Source organism: Protopterus annectens, chromosome 2.part2 (genome assembly GCF_019279795.1).
Source record: "Protopterus annectens isolate FY-2018-M chromosome 2.part2, PAN1.0, whole genome shotgun sequence".
NCBI classification, from domain to species: Eukaryota; Metazoa; Chordata; order Ceratodontiformes; family Protopteridae; genus Protopterus; species Protopterus annectens.
In genome coordinates, this window is record NC_056730.1 from 743,322,312 (window position 1) to 743,342,255 (window position 19,944).

A 19,944-nucleotide genomic window follows, 5' to 3' on the forward strand; every position below is an offset into this window, starting at 1 on the left:
AGGGGTTAGGAATAGTTTGCAACGATATAGGCAACCTAGTTTTTTATGGGCTTTAGAGATAGTTTGGGATATGTGCTTGTTTTGTTTAAGTTGATGATCAGTAGTGATGCCTAAGAGATTAGCCTCAGTTACTGGAGTGATGATGGTGCCATTAGTAGGCATGATGGTAAAGGTGGCGTTGCAGTGTTTGGTTGGGTGGAATAGTATTAGCTGTGTTTAGATGGCAACTAGTTAAGTTTATTTCCTTACCATTTTGAGTAAACGTAACAGCTTTCATACCCTGACCCTCAGTGATTTTAATTTAGTGTAGAGGTATTGCAGATGTCTTAGTACAAGTATGGAGTGAAGAGAGAGAAAGTACCCCCTTCAAGGTGTGTGCACTTTCCCTTCCATTAAAGGTCCACAACCAACTTGTAGTGCATGGAGCACTGTGACTGTGTTCCAAAATCAGAAAAAAGATAAACCTGTAACATACTTCTCTAGTGTAAGACCTGACCCTGACAGACCTTTCAGAGGTACGTAACAATTATTAAACGTGTCCTAAGTGCTGTTAAGGTTGGGTACCATAGAATAGACATTCCTTCACTCTCAGGTGCTCCTAAATATCTTTCCTGTTATAGCCACAAAAGTTTGCAAATGTCAGTCTATAATCAACTTATTTAAATTACGGCGGTATTTAAAAACTGTCCCTGACTTTTTCTTGCAACTATATTTCCTTGCTGTCCATTTGGCAGCACTCACTAAGTGCTTTACTGGCTTTCAGAGCTGGTAAAAAACAATTCAGCCTTTTTTGTTTATAACTGATAGTACACAGAGTAGGTAAAACTCCTTGCAGTGCAAAGAGTTATGATTGGGTCACACCTATCATAACCAGTTGTTATGTATTCTCTACGTGAATGCTAAGATTTACCTCTCAAGCTTCGCTCTTGAGGTGAGTTTCTTGGCATCCATGTCTTATAACATGGTTACAATTGGAAACCCAATGAGGGGTGGAAGGTTGGTGTGATGGTAAAGGTGCTTGCCTTAGAAACAAAAGGTGCAGAGTTTGATTCTCACATGGGGTAATTGGCTAGGCTTAAAATGGCCCATGAGGGCAGTTAGCCTAGTACTAACTTATGATTCTTATGATAACCTTCTATATATGTGATAAAAAGGAATATGTAAAAGCAAAAAAGTGTTAAAAAAGAATGTGCTTGTTGTTGAACACAAGTATAAAAATTGTTTGTTGGTACTGTAGATATGATAGGACTAGATTTTGTGGAATCTGAAAAATGCATATGAAGTGCTCAAGAGAATTGTAAAACTGTTGAAAAGAAGTACTAAGGATCATTTGAAAAAATAAAAAAAATTGAAATAAGATACTGTACAGAGTAAAATTTCTTGTGTGAAGTTAGATTTATAGGTTTGGCTCTGTTTGGTATGTATGAGAAATTTGTATGTACTAGCCATGTAGTAGCACCAGTAAGTCAGAAGCTGCTAAAACATCAGTACAAGATTTAAAAGTTGAGCCTTCTTTTCCATTAGTTACATTTAAGGAGACAGATTCACCTACTATGTTGAGTCATGTGACCTGACTGAAACTAAGAATAATAAAACAAATTGACACTGTAAAAACAGAGGCTGCATGTTTATAATCAAAGATTCACGGGACATTTCAAGTAGTGTGCAAAGCTGCAGCAGTGATATTCTGCATGACTGTGCTGAGTTGTTCACAAGTTTTAAATGCTTGCTAGGAAAATATCACACACAAATTAAACCTGACATTGTGCGAGTGAGCTGTGCTTCTGGAAAAGTACCTGCAGCACTCGGATATTATGCTAAACAGGAACCTATGTGCATGAAAAAGCCTATGTGCTATTAAGACACAGAGACAACAGAATGGATGATTAGTAGGGTCACTGTTTTGAAAAAGAAAAAAAAGATTTTTGATCTGCAACATTTGAAAAAAAGTGATTAAAAAAAAAAGCATCATCTATTAGCTACAGTTGAAGTGGTCTCAAAAATACCAAATGCTAAACTTTTCTTTGCACCAGATGCAAGCCATCTGACAGATAAAACTAGTAGAAGTAAGCTACATGTTGCGTACTTTTAATACTTAATTAGAAAGGTACTGGATCCTTAGTATCTCATTTGGTATTTTGTTGTCACCATAGGTCTTCCAGAGAGCTGCTGCCCAAGTATTTGAAGGCTTAGGTTCATAGGTAGGTACTAGGCTATCGGCCCAAGGGCCTACGTAAGCCTAGCCAGCAAGGTACCATAGCTTACATCACCCAAGAAAGTTATTTTCCTGTGCCACTGTCCAGCAGAGACACAGAAGTGATCCTTGGGGTGTATTTCCTATTTCCCACCCACTCATCAAGATTTTTCTTGAAGAGTGCTAATGAAGAACTTTACTTGACATAGATGGGTAGCTTTTTCCAGAGTATAGGAAGTCTCTGGGACAGGAATCTATCCCTCCAGCGTGTCCTGTTTATTGTGGTGACAAGGTTTAGGTCCCTAGAGCGTGTAGCTTAGAGGGATTGGGATTTCTTTAGGTGTAGCATGTCCGACAGCTCTGTTTGACATAGCTGTATATGTTAGGCAGAGATCACCTCTGAGTAGGTGATATGCTACGGAGTAAAGCTGGAGTTTTTTGAGGCGGTCAGTCTAGGGCATTTGTTTGAGGCCAGTAATCCTCTTTATGAGGTACTTCTGTGGCCTTTCCAACTGCTACAGATGTCTTGTGAGAGACATTCCAAAAGGGGCATTGTACTCTATAATGGGTCTAATGAGTGATGAGTAGAGGGGAACAATGACCTCTTTTTTCCTGGATGAGAACCCTTTTATGATGAGGTGTGCCACATAGAAGGACTTCCTGACTACTGTGGCAGTGTGACTATTAAAGGAGATACTACTGTCCACCTGGGTCCCAAGGTCTCTTATCATTCATTCGGTGTTAAGTAGATTGCTGCCTGTATGGTAGTTCATGAGTACAGAGTTTTTATCAAAGGGGATGGCACTGCACTTTTTGGCATTGAGCTTGAGGCCATGGCTCTGACACCAGGCATCTGTCTCAGTGAGGCCCTTCTATAGGATTTCCACATCATTTGTCGACTTGACTATGGCTCCTAGTTTGCAGTCATCTGCAAACTTCGTCAGCCAGAGGCCTTCTGTGTTAGCCTGTACTTCAGAGAAGTAGATGCCAAACAGGAGAGGTCCCAGGATGGAAACCTGTGGCACTCCACTTGTCACTGCCTTGAGGTCAGATTTGGAGTCTGCAACTTTTACAGTGTGGGTTCTGTCAGTGAGCCAGTTGGCAACCCATCTTGTGACGTAAGGATTTATACCTAGTTTAGTGAGTTTAGCTATAATTCCAGAATGGGGGATGGTGTTGAAAGCCTTGGCGAGGTCAAGATAGGCTGTGTGAACCACCTTACCCTCATCCACGGCTTTGGTGACTGCCTCAAAGAAGTCGATCAGGTTCAGGAGGCATGATCTGCCTTTCACAAACCCGAACTGGGTCGGATCCATAGTTTGGAGGTTACCAATGTCTTTGTTTATAAGCTCCATGATGATACGTTTCATTGTCTTGCAGACCAGGCTCGTCAGTCTAATAGGTCGATAGTTCCTGGGATCAGTGGTGGCTACCCTTTGTGGAGTGGGATAACTGTTGCTGTGCGCCATTCAGTGGGCACAAAGCCTGATGCGAGGCTATTATTGAACATGGTGCTTAAGTGGGGAGCCAGTTCGTTCTGAAGATCATGTAAAACGCAGCCTGGGATGTTGTCCGGTCCCATGGATGCTGTGTTTTTGGCTTTAGAGAGTGCAGCTTTTACCCGCGTAGTTGTGATTACAGGGACTCTGCATTCTTCCTGTATAGATATGGGCCCTTTACGAGGTGAGAGGGGGGTAAAGTTAGCACTGAACCGATCTGCTAGGATGTTGGCAATATCAGTTGGTTCTGTAATTTTCGTGCCTTTGTGCTGTAACTCAGAGCAGATCTGGGTGTTGCCATCTAGATTCTTGACATAGCTATAGAATGCTATGTGGTTGTCCTTGGATTTAGTGGTAATTCTGTTTTCATAGCTAGCTTTGGAGGATCTTATAAGGGATCTCAGCTTCTTACTGAGGCTGACCAGGGAGCTCCTCCACTCATGGGATTTTACTCTCTTTTGCAACAGTTTCTTCCTTCTGTTGTACAATTTGTGTATGGCAGGGGGCCACTAGATTGGCTTCCTTTTTTTGGAGGATAGCGTCTTGGTTCTGTTTGGAATGCACGATCCATGCACTTGTGTAAGTGCTTATAGTGTGCATTTGTGTTGGATTCAGCAGTTGTAACTGTATTGTCCACCTGCATGGATGTCATGAAGTTCACCACTTCTGTCTTAAGAAGCATGAAGTTGGCTTTGGAGAAATTTTTTACTGTGGTTTCCCTAATGGGGGGTGAGGGCGGGATGTGGATATCAAGGGTGATAAGCTTATGGTCGGATCGGACCAACGAGGAGTTGACTTCAGGTGTGGAACACCAGTCACTCATGCTGGTAATGACTAGGTCTAGGATATTGTTGCCCCTGATGGGGGTGTGGATCTAGGGCATTGGAGTTTATGAATTCCAGAATGTGTTGAGCTATGGAGTTGGTACACGAGTAGTTTTCCCAGTTAATGGTGGGTTAGTTGAAGTTGCCCATTATTATGGTGTTTGGTTGAACCCTAATATTTTCCAGTACATCAAGAAAAGAGGAGTGGGAATCCTGGGGCATGGTGAGGGATCTGTAGCAAGCTACAATTTGGATTACAGTTTTGCCCAGAGTTAGTTGCACTTGTATAACCTCGGATGCATTATGCTGAGCAACTAGCCTGGAGGGGTGGATATCCTTAATGAATGTGGACACACCTCCGCCTTTGGTGTTTCTTTCCAGGTTACATGGCCTAAAAGTGCGGTATGAGTTATAGCCTGGTAGTGCATTGGTGCTCTCTGGAGCCTTGAACCAGGTCTCAGTCACTGCACAGATATCGATGTTCTCTATTTTAAGGAGTGCCAATAGTGAGTGCATTTTGAGATTTAGACTTCTAGCATTGAGTAGCATTACCTTCAGTTTTTGTTTGCCTGTTCCTGTTATGGTGGTAAATTCGTTATTTGAACCCTGCCTAAAAAAGGCACTATAGGGGCAGCAAGAGCATTAGCCAGTATCAGCCAGCTTGTAAGTGTTGTTAACTTAGCTAACGATCTGTTAGTGTTGGAAGAGACTGGCGTTGCTGCTGAATCAAGATGTGTAAGATCAGATGTAAAATCATAATTGCAAGTTTGAAGCATATTTCAGGTTTGAAGCATTAGGTTCATATTCCTTTGTCATCTGGTTCAAAACCTTTTTCAGAGTTGCAAAAATGCCAAGGCTGAAGACATTCAGGCTTTAGAAAGACTTCAAGGAAGGATGCATTATATGCCATACTTTTTCCTTACTATGTCTGAGATAACTATTTCTCTAATAATGCTTTTAGAGTAAAATTTTGCTTGGAAAATAAATTTTGAACAGGAAAATAATTTTGATATGCTTAAGCAACTAGTTACAGATGTCCCTATATTCAAATACTGTGTTATGAAAAATTAACATATGTTACAGGTAGTTGCATGTCTCAGTGGTATAGTAGCTGTGATCTTATGGGAGAAAATACAATGTGCTTATGGATCAGGAGCACTTACAGATACACAAAATGGATTTGTTCTGATAGTAAAAGAAACCATTAACAATAGTTTATGGCTGTGATAAATTCCTTGAATATGTTCATGGTATAGAAGATCAGGTGGAAAAAAAGACTGCTAACCATTACAAAAGCATAACCAAAAAGTCTTTGTACAAGGTAGTTCCAAAATTGTGCAAAATGCTATTTAATCAACTAATGTATTATCTGAAGGTAATATACAGATCAGGTAAGAAACTTAACACACATCAGATATGTTGATTAGAGCATATCAAGCAAGAACTACTGAAGGAAGAAATAAATATAATTAATTATTCAGTTTATTTGTTTATTTGCATTTATCTACTGGGAATGTCTGACAATTTCCGTTTGTCTATGTAGTTTGCTCCTAGCCCTTTCTAAAGATCCCACTTCCAGTGTTTTTTCTGTTACAATATTTGCTATTTCAAATGAACTGGGTTTAGACTTTGATTTCCATTTTCTAATAATTGCTTTTTTGAGAGCCATCAAAATTAAACTTAACAAGGCCTTACTATCTTTCGACAATTCAGATCCTCTATGCCAACTCAAAAAAATGTTTTCCTTAGTTGCACCTGTTTGCCCACCCAATATTTCTGGCAGAGTACTCTGTAGGAAATGTTTAAATCTGCCAAACAAATAAGTATTCCCAGGTGCCTCTTTCTTCCACATCACACCTCCAATATTTGCCATGTAGCTGAAGAAAACTTATTTGAAGTCTGCTTGTGGTATAAAAATATCTGTGCAAACACTTCCAATGGAAAATCCTAAACCTTTAGAGTTTGGTGCATATTTGGGAGCCATACATATGTCTTCCATTGTTTCCTTGTGAATTGCATATCCAATTTCTCTTCCAAATCTTTCCTATCCTTTTCTGATTGATTCCTGTAGTTATCGTGCAATATTTTATATGCCCTACTAATTATCCCCTTTTTAACAGTAGCATGGTCTAGATTCATCTAAAAACTCTACCAGAGCAGGTCTTTCACTTAGGGCTCTCATATCCCTTTCTCTTTGTCTGTACTCTGATATCAGTCCCTGATAGAGAAGGTAGTCTCTAGCCTGTAGTCCAAATGTCTACTTGATGTCTTCCCATTCAGTTGTCTTTCCCTGTCTAATTATTTGTTCCTTTGCCAATTTTTGCCAGTAAATCTAGTCCCTTTTTGCGTATTCCCTGTACGCCTAATTGCAGCCACGCATATTGTCAGAATCTCCTTTCTCCATTTTCACATTGGCTTAGATCTTGGAATATTTTCTGCTGCTTTATGAATATAACGTTCTGTATGGCTGTTATTCTTGCATCCAAAATCCTACTCTCTCATTTCTTTTATTTCTCTACTTTTAATTATAGTTTTCTGCTTGTGTTATGTTTATGCTCCTTAACTGTGTAGCTCTAAACCACATTGTTATATTAGAAGGATCAGTTTATCACACTTGACCCTTGACCCCCACCCCCACCCCCCCCCAGATAAAGTTCTTCAACTCTTTATTATTTACTGCTCACAACTTCGCCTCTGGTTGATAAAAATATGCCTGACCTGTATATAAAACTAAAGTATGTAAACCGTTTAACTGCTTGTATCTTGCTATCCATATCCATAAATAAGAACTTCCAGTTTATCAGTGTTTATATTATGTTTTGTTTAGTCTTTTCCCCATCTCATTCTCTATCACCAGCTCATACTAACCTATGAGATTCTCTACTACCCCGAGAAACCCCCTGCGTTACAAAACCTTATACACCCTCATGCCAGTACTAGGGTTCTACGCTCCAGCAACAAACCTCTTCTTCAAGTCACTAAATCCAACAACTCTGCAGGGGCCTCCCTCTATTCAAACTATATTGCTAAAAAATGGAACTCTCTGCCCACTAACGTAACAGCCTTATCTCAGTTCAAGAAATCTGTAAAAAATTACCTACAAACTAACTGCGTGTGACACTGTGACACCCCAGGCTAATCCTACTCCATCTTAGTCTGGCTCACCCCTAGGCAAAGCTCCTCCCTCATTTTCAGTCTGTAGACTTCTCTTCTTCTTTGTAGTCTCATTTCTCTAGCTGCTGTCTTCTCTCTCATCTCCTCTTCTACTTCCAAGTGATGTTAATTAAAGTATACTCTATAATATTATATCATTCTGAATATTTTACTGATGCACAGTTCACTGAATAATCATAGCTTCATTTTTGTTATGCTTTGTACATATGTAACTAAATGTAATCCTTGTCATATGATGGACTATTAACCTGTTTTGTAACTGGAGCATTTTTCCCCTGGCCTTCGCTGAAAAAGGACTTGTGTCGAATCAGACTTTCCCGGTTACCAGATATAAAATAAAATAAATAAATAAATATTATATGTCTGGATTATTATTCCAAATTCTCTGAAATAGTCACACTCACAGACATAGCAAGTGCAAGTTTGATTAGTGCATAGTCAACATTTTAAGAGAAAAGAAAACTTGATGAAAAAAATAATAAGATGCGCTTCCATTTTATCATGAAAATTATGCTTAGTGCCTTCAAACCCCCACTTTTTTGTTTTATAATTAAGTTTATACTACAACTCTTCCACAATCTCAACAGTTTGCAGTTATATTTCCACTGCTATTGGAACCACTACATGAAATTCTCGGCCAACAGTACCAGCATTCCAAAGGAAAAAAATCTCTAAATACCACATTAACACCATCAGAATTAATAACAAATGGGCTATATTGGAAGTCTGGATTTCCAGTGAAAACTCACTAATTCTTGCACTCACTGAAACCTGGCTTAAAGATAATATCTGCTCTTTCCCCTTTATACAATCTAACAGTAATATTCTCTGTAACAATAGGTCGGTACTAAATCTGAAGGAGGTTTCATGTTTCCTTTTTTTAAAACAAGAAACACCTTTATTAAATTATGATCTATGACATAGGCAGTATTACATTTATATAAATAAAAATAAACCATATTGCCATAATCTCATTTGCAAACATTATACACTACAAATCATGCCAGCAGAACTGTAGCTGCAAACGTTATACATCACTTAAAATATATCCAGTCATTGTTTGTCAAACATTATATAGCTCATTCAAATCCTTCCTTCTTTTAAACCTTGTTCCTCCTCTGCATGTGTTGATTCCACAGTTCTCATTTTTTCATATGTAATTTGTCCCTACCCTTTTTTAAAGATCCCAGTTCTAGTTGTTTTAACTCTGTTACTATCTTCACTACTTCTAGTAAAGTCAGTTTAGACTTTGATTTCCATTTTCGAGCTGTTGTTTTTTTGGCAGCCATCATAATTAGACTCAGCAAGGCCTTACTATGTCTAGGCAATTCTGAGTTTATATCATAGCTCAAAAAAATAATTTCCCCAGTCACTCCAACCCGCTCGCCCAGCATCTCCGACAGAGCAGTCTGCAGGGAATCTTTAATGTCTGATGACTTATTACACTCCCAGAAAATATGTTCTCAGTTACCTCTTTCTTATCAAAAATAATTCTTTGTTAGACATTCTTAATTTTTTGTAATTTTCAAAATAGTAACAACAGAGACCTAACAGTATAACAGCTAACCTCACCATAGGACATTATACACACTTGTTTCTGTAGTATGTATTCCTCACATTCCTCTGTAAAAATCATAAAAGATACCCAAAGGGCTTCTCTAACAATACTATTATATTAGGCAACATATTTATTTATTTATTTATTTCCAGTTTGATTACTGGGGAGGTCCACTGGGCTCAGTGAGCCCGTTTTCAGTGGTGGCCCGGGGAGAAAAGCTCTCTATTACATGCAAGTTAACAAAAATAAAATTATACAAAGTAATGTGATAAAGTACAAATGCAAAATGGAAGAACATTTTTAACATATTTACATAGTTGATTGGAGAACCAATTGTACAATTTTTAAGTTGGTAGAGGCAAAAGATAATGATTACTTAGTTATAAGAGTTCACAGTTGCAGATAAACTGTAAATAGTTGTAAACTAATATTTGAAGGTTTCTAGTAAGTATAAGTTTAGAAGAATTGGGAGAAATAAAGCATACATTAGAGTTTCTGGAGTATTCATAGAGAGATAGTTAAACAGTAGTAAAAGTGGAGTTCAAACATGACAGATGTGATTGTCGTGATTAGACAGCATCAGCAAATGTAGGAAGTTAGTAAAGAATATGATTCCCAGTTAGAGAGTAGGAGATCGAGGACTATATACAGTATTTATATTATATACATTTAAGGTATTAATGTAATATTATTAATGTAATATTACATTAGATTCAAAGGGAGGCAGTTTTTTAGGAGGTCATTAGATTTAAGTTGTAAGTGCAACAGGTGTAGAACCTACCCAACTCAAAATAATCCTGTCATTAAATAACTTTGACCACTAGTAAGCTCCTGTCTAACCAAACTAGCTGTCAGGATCTCTGTAAAAAGAAACTATTGTACTTCCAAAAAATCTTTAAAAGTCATTCCAATTACATCACACCTTCTTAAAAAGAGCAATAGATACAACTGACAAGCGTGTGTGTGTGTGTGTGTGTGTGTGTGTGTGTGTGTGTGTGTGTGTGTATGTGTATGTGTATGTGTATGTTAGATATATACATGTTATTGACACAGGTCATGAGTAATATGCTGTATGATGCACAGAAGTTCTAAGAAAATTCTGTGTGCAGTGTATACCTTGTGGAGTTGAAAACATATCTTGTATGTTAATGTGTTATTTATTAAACATCCTGACTTGATAAGCTTTCACATTCTGACCATGGTAGCTTTTAATTTAGTAGAGAGACATGTCAGTGGTGTTGCTGCAGATACAGAGCAGATAACAAAGGGGTTCCCTCAGCGGATTATTGTATAGCCTCTGTGCAATTGCCTACACTTCTAGCACATGACAAGCCTGTCTGATATACTAATTGGAGGTGAGGCCCATAAAATATTTTGGGTCAGCATTTATAAATGCAGAAATGAAGCTGGTTCAACTAGTGCCCTCAGCTGGTACTATGAGCTGTGAACCAGTACTCCCACCCCCTCAGTGCTTCAGGTGAAGATAAAAAAAAAAAGAAAGCACTTCACTGTAATATGCTGATTGCTAAATTGTAAGCGATTGGCTTATTACAGTTAGATTTGCCCCCCTCCCCCGCTACCATGGTCAGAATGTGAAAGCTTATCATGACCTGTGTCAATAACATGTATATATCTAACATACACATACACACGCACATACACACACACACACACACACACACACACACACACACACACACACACACACACACACACACATTGAAGACAAAAAAAAAAAAGAAGAAAAATTCCTTTTGCTGGCACACTAGCCAGGTGGCCAGAAGCATGGCACACTCTTCCCTTCCTGCCCAGGCCATTCAGGTCACATTTCTGTGCCCTGTCCCCAACCCTCCTTCAACACATATTTTATTAAAATAAATTCTACAAATGTAATAAACAGTTGCTACAATTTATATCCTGCCTGCACAGAGCCCTATGGCGCTCATGTTTCAGTTTAAAAAAAAAATCTTTTTAAACTGTAGCAATCTGCTTGCTATGAATGTAGCAGACATTTGCCACAGTTTATACTCTCTCTGCATGGAGTGCCACAGAGCTCAGGTTTTAGTTAAAAAAAAAATAATAATAATTTAAACTCTAGGAAACTGCTTGATACAGTTTTGATCCACATGGTGCTCTACAATGATCAGGTTTGACTGCAAATGCAGTGCCAACACTTTTCTCCAGGGCATTTGCCTCACCTTAGCTGTGCTACTGTGTACATGTTCCACTTCTGCTGTAGAGCTTTAGAGACATCATGGTGTACTGCCTAAAATATTCTTCTCCATTGTTTAAGGCTTGGATGCACTTGTTGGAAGTTTGTGATTAGGTGAATATGTGTAGGTACTGGTGCCCACTGACTTTTCCTCCCTGAAGCATGATGACTGGTCCTTCTTTGTTCATCTGTCTTCTCCCAGTTCCTAACCCAAGTGATCCCTCACTAAACATGCCTTTACATGTACTAAATATGGTATCTTTGCTAAATCTGCAAATGTGGTGTCTGTAGAAGTTTGCTAGGTGACATGCCATCATAAATAATTTTGGCTCATTACAAAGCAGTGCCCTTCTGCTGTGCAAACACTAACTGTAAATGCCACTGCTTATGATATCTTTTTAAAACTATTGAGACATTAATTTTGGATCTTTATGAAAATAGCAAGGGCTCATAACATTCCTTTTAAACCTTGCCCTGTTTACCTGTTAGGCATGTAGAACTAGCAACTCAATCAGACAAGTTCCAGATACTTCTAGTACTGCTCTCTTTTTGCTAACAAATCCCCATTTTATTAAAACACTTGCTGAAAGTTACCCACATCAGTATGGCAAGTATTATTATTAAATGGGACCTCAAAGAAAACTAGGTGTTTCAGAAACTGCTTGATATGCTTGCTTTAATAGAAACTTAGTTAAAAGATGACACTGTGATTTTATTATATGGAGTGGCTGTACTGAAGGTAGAGGATAAGGTGTTCTACTGTGTCACTAGCAACTTGGTTTGACTGGTGACCCCAGGCAGTAGAGAAACTGTCAGGATGAAGTGGGATACAGTAGTTGATCATCTATTTATTCCAGAACGAGAGAGGGAGGGAAGGTTGATGACTTAGATCTGTGATGATATTGATCTTTGCATAGGTCTGAGGATAATCAGACAGCCTATTTTGAGATTTATTTGTTTCTGCAGTCTTCTTTTGAGTACTACTGGATTGCAACTTTTCTGCATTGAAGCCACCAAGAGACATTATACCAAAATTGCAATCATTCCCACTGTACAATAGTATATGCCCTTCATTCCCATTTTGCAAAGAGAATACATGGGCAGTAAATAACTCTAGGTGGGAGATCTGGACACTTAAGGAGGTCAGTAGATGACTGAAAAGGCAATAAAACATAATTAAAACAAGATTTAAGGGAAGTAAATTCTTTGTAAATGACTAAAAAATATAATTTTTATGTATAACTTCATTGAAGACCATCTTTTTTGTTGACTGGTACATCGGGGGAGATTCCAGAATAATGTATGTTTTGAATAAGGTGCTGCTCCAAGCTAAGGTGACCAGGGTATCTTAACAGATGCATGCAAATGAGAATATGCACAACCCTTCATTGGTAGCACTACTTTTGTACTTATGTTCTGAAGGAATCAGCAGCATTATGGCTCTCAACTCCATGACAAGTATATATATATATATATATATATATATATATATATATATATATATATATATATATTCATATATATATATATATATATATATATATATATTGGTGAGGCATGCCTAAAAAGCAGGTGTACCATGTTTTTCCTCCATAACCATGTTTCTAGTACCCACAACCATGATAGGGGGCATATGCAAGAAATGTGTAACAGGTATGCAATTTAAAGAGTCAGACAAACCAAGCTCATAGCAGTGCAAATGTGAAGTAGAATACAGCTGTGCTTAGAGTCTAGTTTGTTTCATCCACTGTTGTCCTGCAGGCTGAACCTAACATGTCAAAAAGTAGATCTTACTTGGTGCATATTCTATAGCCTAGTATGATGTGTCTAGTGTGAAATGTTGGGTTGCTACATGCTATCACCATGTTGTAGGTGGCTGATAACATACTGTCTTTATTTTTGTTGTACTGCTGTTGCTATCATGTCCATTATAGGTTTTATATGTAGACCACTGTTCACCTTATTCCTTCTCTCAGTGTTGTAGTGAACTGTGATTGTCTAACCAGAACTAATGACCATGTGTGGGGAAACATATACCCTTCCCAAGGATATTGATATTGCCAGCAGTGCCCGATTTCCTGGTGTTAGCTACAGTTCTGGATCCATGTCTGTGATCCTGTCTTATAGTCCACATAATAATACTGTGCCTCAGCTCACTCAATGTGCATGCCATGGTCAGGTGATTGGTTGATTCAATACAGTTGACATTCAGAACTTGCATGACACTGATTGCAATATGTCTTGTATTGGTAATGTGGTTCAAAACATTATGTTACAGAATCACTTTATCTGTGACTCTGTGTTGTGCTGGCATAGCATTCACATTTGGCCCGAGGTTCCTCTGTCCTCCACCTCAGTATACAGGTTTGGAGCATACCTCTGTGATAGTATCAGGACAATGTGGACATCAGAGCAGAGTTACTTTGCACAACAACCTTTGTATTTTCAAATCTGACCAATGTGTCAGTAATATTTCAGTGTTCAGGCCATGATCACTTATTAATGTGTCTTTCTACGTTTTGAGATCTTCGGTGAATGCCACTTCTTTCCTGTGTCATACTGATAATAAGCAGTTCTTATCTAGTGTACCTACAGTTACTAAAAGCACATAAAAAATATAATTACTTTCCATATTAACAGATCTCTATGTGCCTATTGATCATTTTGTCCTTCTTCTAATTGTTAAATACTCATCAGTAGAACTTAAGTGCCATCTCTGACAGAAGGTTCACTTAGATTTTCTAACAAATGGTTTCCTTCTTGAGATATTTTGATTTATTACTTGGTGTAAAATACTTTTCTAGGACTCATCAATGTACTACAGTTTAAACTATGCTTTCCATTTAATATTGCAATGGCCTTATGTAATGTATTTAGTGGTAAAACAAACAGTAAGAGAAATTTACAAAGTATTTTACAGTAAGTAAAGCTGTTTATCTTGTATGATAACACAAAAATTCTCTGATACTTTTTTTTTAATTAGAGCTGATATCACTGCCATTCTGCTCTATACTGAAAGTCTGCTCTGGTCAGTGTGCAGTTCACCACACACTCTTCTACAGCCAAATGAAGACACGGGCCGCTGCATCTTCATGATTCATAGCCATTGCAATAGCCTGTTAACTGCTCTAGCCATTGTGACATCACCTCTGACAAATCTTTACCAGTAAGTATAATTTTAAAACATTTACCTGCTGTAACTTCAAACAGTAGCCTGTATTATTAATTTACTGATTTATTTATTTGTTTTTGCCAACCTGTTAATGTTACCAGTATTAATTGTGTGGTATTTAACTTTGTTGCATCCCATTTTAATGAACTTCTCAAGTAAAACCTTAGGGAGTGTGTTATAAAATAAGCATTAAATGCCATGATCAAAGCCAGTGTACCCAAATATAGTGCACTTCATAACCATTATGCTTAAATATGTAAGTGCCATCAAAAAGACCCAAAGAATTTTTAAAAGGAACCTTTGTGTCACATTTTAAGCTAAACATTTGTCTTCCATATACATTTTTAATTTATTTTGCTTTGGTTGGTTTCATGACACTGCTTACTGATCTGTTTAATTCTAACATGTATTGCAATTAAAGTACTTTGAAAACTGAAACATTAAAGATTTGTTTTAAAAAAAGACCTAGTATAATATTCTGTAATGGAAGAATTATCTTAATGGGAACATTTTCAAGCCCCTTGTATATTAAGTCTTGCAGCATTGATTCTATACACAGGTTTTTATCAGCTAATGTCTCTTCACTTTTTTAAATTATTGTGTTAACTGAATGTCATCACAGACACTTTTCAGCCATGGCCCAGGTTGCAAGGTCAAGATACAGCATAAACATGCAATTTCTGTTATCCAGTCAATCAAGATGTGTTTAGGAGGAAACCAGCATACCCTTAGAAGACCCATGTGAACAGGGACGGAGTACATAGACTCCACATATAGTGTCTGGAAGTCATGATTGAACCCAGGCAATGTAGGTGTGAGGCAGAGATTTTAACCACTGAGCCACCTTGTTACAGTCATTCATCTTTTGTGCAGCAGCAGTTCCTGCAGTTTTAACTCCAGATACTGTCCCTCAGTACCAGATGTTATGGTAGAGTTAGAGTTTATCTAGTCCATTTGGCATCCTTCCATCTCCTTACATTTCGTCCACTTTCTCTCTGAGTTTACCTCAGCTCTAATATAACTTCCTGCTTTAAACATTGATTAGACTTTCTGGTCTTTGACTAGTTAGCATGTTTTACTTCTTCCATACTGTTTACTTGTGGTGGTGTTGTGTGTTCCATCTTTGTTTCTCTAACTAGAACAAGTTCTCCAACAGATTAATGCTATGTTTTGCCCTTTCCCACCTTAGGTTTTAACTGTATCAACCAAAATCTTTGACTCCTCCATACTGTCAGCTTACAACATAAGATCTCTGCTTAACAGGTTGCCTTCACGCTTTCTGTTGCTTTCATCACCTGTTTTTTTTCTGAGCATGACCTCAACATTGCTGAGCTCATTGGGCTTTCTTACCAGAGATAAAGGGACTTTCCTAAGCATTTTCGCCAGTTTTCCATATTTACTGTAAGTATCAACCTGGTGATGACCAGAAAACATCCAGACTGGATCATTGCACTTCACATTATTATATTCAAGTAAATAAATAAAGCCTATGTTCTTGATGAGGTGAACAATGTAATAGAAGTAGAAATATATATTGTATTGCTTTGTAGTGGATTGCCATAACTTTGTTGAACATCACATGATCACATGACTGAGCTCTCTGAGTATGTGTCCCAGGCAGGTATGTCCCTAGCGTTGAGCAGCATATTATCCTCACATAGAATGATGCCACAGTATAAACAAAAATTATCAATTTCAATAATTGGCTTAGCCTTTAGTGTCATTCAAAGGGGATCCAGTTTCTGTCAGCCTGGGATGACATGGTCGACAAACCTCGCTGCTTTGCCAGAGACTGTTTGCACCTGGCACCACTAGGCTTTTGGCTGTTGGCAAAGGCTCTTGCCTCCCCCATAGTGCCTTTTTTAGGTAAGGTCTCAAAAGCAAAATTGCTGATGTGAAAATTGCAAATCATAACAAAATAAGGGTTGTGCTTCTAAACACTAGGAGCCTAAACCAAAAACTGCAAACCCTGGAAACACTCCTATCACTGGAGGATGTAGATGCCTATGCAGTTAAAGAAACCTGGTTCAAGGCCTCCGAGAGTATCCCAGCCTTGCAAGGCTACAATGTCTTCCACACCTTCAGACCACAAACCAAATGTGAGAACCAAAGGAGATGGTGTTTCGAGCTATAGTAGAGATAAAGTCACCTCCTAACTAGTTAGACCGGACAACTTCATGGAGTTACTCCAAGTTAAGATTACTGTGGGCAAGACCCCCATTCAAGTCATAGCTAGTTATAGATCCCCCTCCAAGAATCATGATGTGCATGAGGCCTACCTGACCTAACTGGAGTCAATCCAAATATTGCCAAATACTCTGGTCATGTGGGATTTCAATTATCTCACCATCAACTGGGAAAGCTATTCTAACCTAACTTGCTAACACAAACGTTCCTTGACTTTGTTAACTCAAATGCCCTGGAACAAACTGTTCAAACCTCAACAAGAGGAACAAACATACTAGATCTGTTTCTTACTAACATGACAAACAGATGCACCACTGCAACTGTCGGACCCTCATTAGTAAACTCTGACCACAAATCAGTCGCTTTCGAACTGGCACTAACACCAGGACTCACAAAGGGTGAATTTAGACAAAAAGAATTTCACCAAGGCAAAACCATACCGTGCTAGGGGAAAGTATAAAAACATTCCAAGCCCCACCCCCAGCTGGAAGTGGTAACTACACCAAAGCTTACACTAAAGCCCTGTACAATCATTTGTGTAAGTGTATAGACTCAGCTGTTCCAGAGAGAATCAAAGCCCCAAGTAAAAAATAAACTGCCCTGGTGGACATCCAGCATCAACAAACTTTACAACAAATTTTTATTTATTTTATTTTTATTTATTTTACTTTTGTTGACCGGGCTAGTCTAGCTGGATACATGTCCTTTTTCAGTAGAGGCCCGGGGAGAAAAGCTCCAGCAGAAAAAAAGGTACATATAATATGCAAGCATAAGTAAATGTAAATTAACATAAGAATATAAAAAAAACAATTGGCTTTACATACTGTTTAAAACAGGTACAAAACTTATGTAGTTAGTCTAACATGGTTACATTGTGAAACCTAAAGGGGAGAAAGATCACTCTGGGTTGGGTAGAGGCTTAGGTGGTCCTGAACATTTGATGTTAGTCTGGTTTAGAGCAGGGGCATAGCCAGTGGGACTTAAGGAATTCTTTGAGGTGATTTTTGAATTGATTAAGAGAGGTCATGAGTCTTAGGTTGTTTGGGAGGGAATTCCAGGATTTTCCAATGGAATTGGCATAGAGAGCTTCACCTCCCGAGTTGTTAGATTTGATGGTCTGTACCTGGAGACTTTTAAATGATCTGAGGCACGTAAGGTTGGAGTAGGGAGTAAGTATTCTACTCAGTGAGGGGGTTTTGTCTGGTTGGTTGATTATTTTAAATGCCTCAGTGAGTTGATTGAGTTTGAGAATATTGGGCAATTCTAACCATTCAAGTGTCCTTAGGTTTAGGCAGTGATGGGTTCGATAAGGCATTCCCGTTATAAATCTGGCTATATGGTTATAGGCTGTAGAGAGTTTATTGATCTCTCTCTTGTTAAGGAAGGAAAGTATCGGGGAGGCATATAGGAGGGTGGAGAGGAGGTGGGTGCGAGCGATAGTTAGTTTGGTGTGTGGGGTTAAGAAGTTCTTTATTCTATACATGGACCCGAGTTTCTTGTTTACCGACTTAATGGTCAGGCTAACGTGTGTATCAAATTTAAGCTTGTGGTCAATGGTCACACCTAGTAGTTTGGTGTGGGAGACAGGTTCTATAATGGTGCCATTGGTGGAAGACACATGGAAGGTTGGGATATTGGCATTTGGAGGTTCTTTTCCTTGGGAGGTAGCTAGAGTGGGGAAAAATAGTAGTAACTTGGTTTTGGTTGGGTTAAGTAAGAGTTTTAATTCTGAGAACCATTTTTCTACTATGGTAAAGCAGTTTTGGGTTGTAGCTTGGAGTTTTGCAAGAGAGACGTCAGAGCAGATCAGGGTGGAGTCATCTGCATATTGAACGCAGGTGGCTTTGGGAATGACTGAGTGAAGATCATTTATAAAGACAGAGAAGAGAAGGGGACCGAGAATAGAGCCCTGGGGAACACCAATATTATTGGGGAGTAGGTCCGATAGCCTGTTTTGCCACTGAACAGCTTGTTTTCTACCAGAGAGGTAAGCATTAAACCAACTTATGGTAAAATTGCTAAGATGAAGGGTTTCCAGGGTATGGAGTAGCTGCTGGTGATTGACCATGTCGAAGGCTTTCAATAGGTCAAGAAAGAGAGCGGAGGATATTAATTTATTATTTCGGTTGTAATTGACTGAGTCAACAAAGGAGAGAAGAGCAGTGGTTGTGCTGTGATGTGGGCGAAAACCATGCTGGGTGTTAGACAAAAGGCTATTAAGGGTAAGGTGGCTTATGAGTTGTTTGTGCACACAACGTTCCATAATTTTGGCTAGTGGAGACAGTATTGCTATGGGTCTATAGTTGGATGTGTCCGTGGAGGTCCCTCCTTTGTGGAGAGGGATGATATAAGAGATTTTCCAAATTGAGGGAATGGTAGCTTCAGTTATGGTTCGGTTAATCAGGATTGAAACGGGATATGCTATGACATCAGATGCTATTTGTAAGTATTCGGCTGGGAGTTGGTCAGCCGCTAGGGTGGTTGGTTTGAGTTTTTTCAAGAGAGTACGAATATAGGAGGTAGATGTTGGTTGTAAGTTAAAGGAGGGGTGAGTAGGGTCTTTAGTTAAGGTTACAGGTGAGGGAGTAGAGGTAAGCTGACTGGCTAGGGACTGAATGGTCTCGGTAAAAAAAGAGTTAAAGGTGTTGGCTATTTCTTCTGGATCTTTCACTATGAGTTTCTCAGGGGTGGGGTTGGTAGATTTGCCTGGATGAAGGAGGTTATTGAATCCAGCCCAAAATTTTTTAGGGTTATGCTGGTGTTTATCCTGGAGGTGACAGAAATATTGTTTTTTATCTGAAGTAGTGGCTGCTTTTGTTGAGTTTCTAAGCTGTAGGAACTTGGTGCGATCTAGGGGAGTTTTAGTAGCTCTCCATTTGTTCCAGGCCTGGTCTCTGAGTTTAATTTTGGTTTTAGTATCTCTTGTTAGCCAAGGTGCAATTCGTTCCTTAGTTCTGATTAGTCGTTTTGGGGCATGGGAGTCAAGTATCTTGGGGAATGTGTCATTAAAGTATGACACACTCTCATCTAGGGGTAAAGTTTTTAGGATGGACCAATTACATGATTTGAGGTCTGCAAGAAATTGTTCTGGGACAAATTTCTTACTATTTCTAACTAGTCTGGT

General features: G+C 38.7%; 1 protein-coding gene across 1 annotated transcript in view; it reads left to right on the forward strand.

Annotated features, from left to right (window-relative positions):
- KIAA0825 (KIAA0825 ortholog) overlaps window positions 1-19,944 on the forward strand; it is a 1,661,419-nt gene that overhangs the window by 793,395 nt on the left and 848,080 nt on the right. Inside the window, exon 13 of the mRNA XM_044064463.1 lies at window positions 14,445-14,627. Coding sequence (XP_043920398.1) covers window positions 14,445-14,627 — 183 coding nt within the window. The remainder of the gene's footprint in view (window positions 1-14,444; window positions 14,628-19,944) is intronic.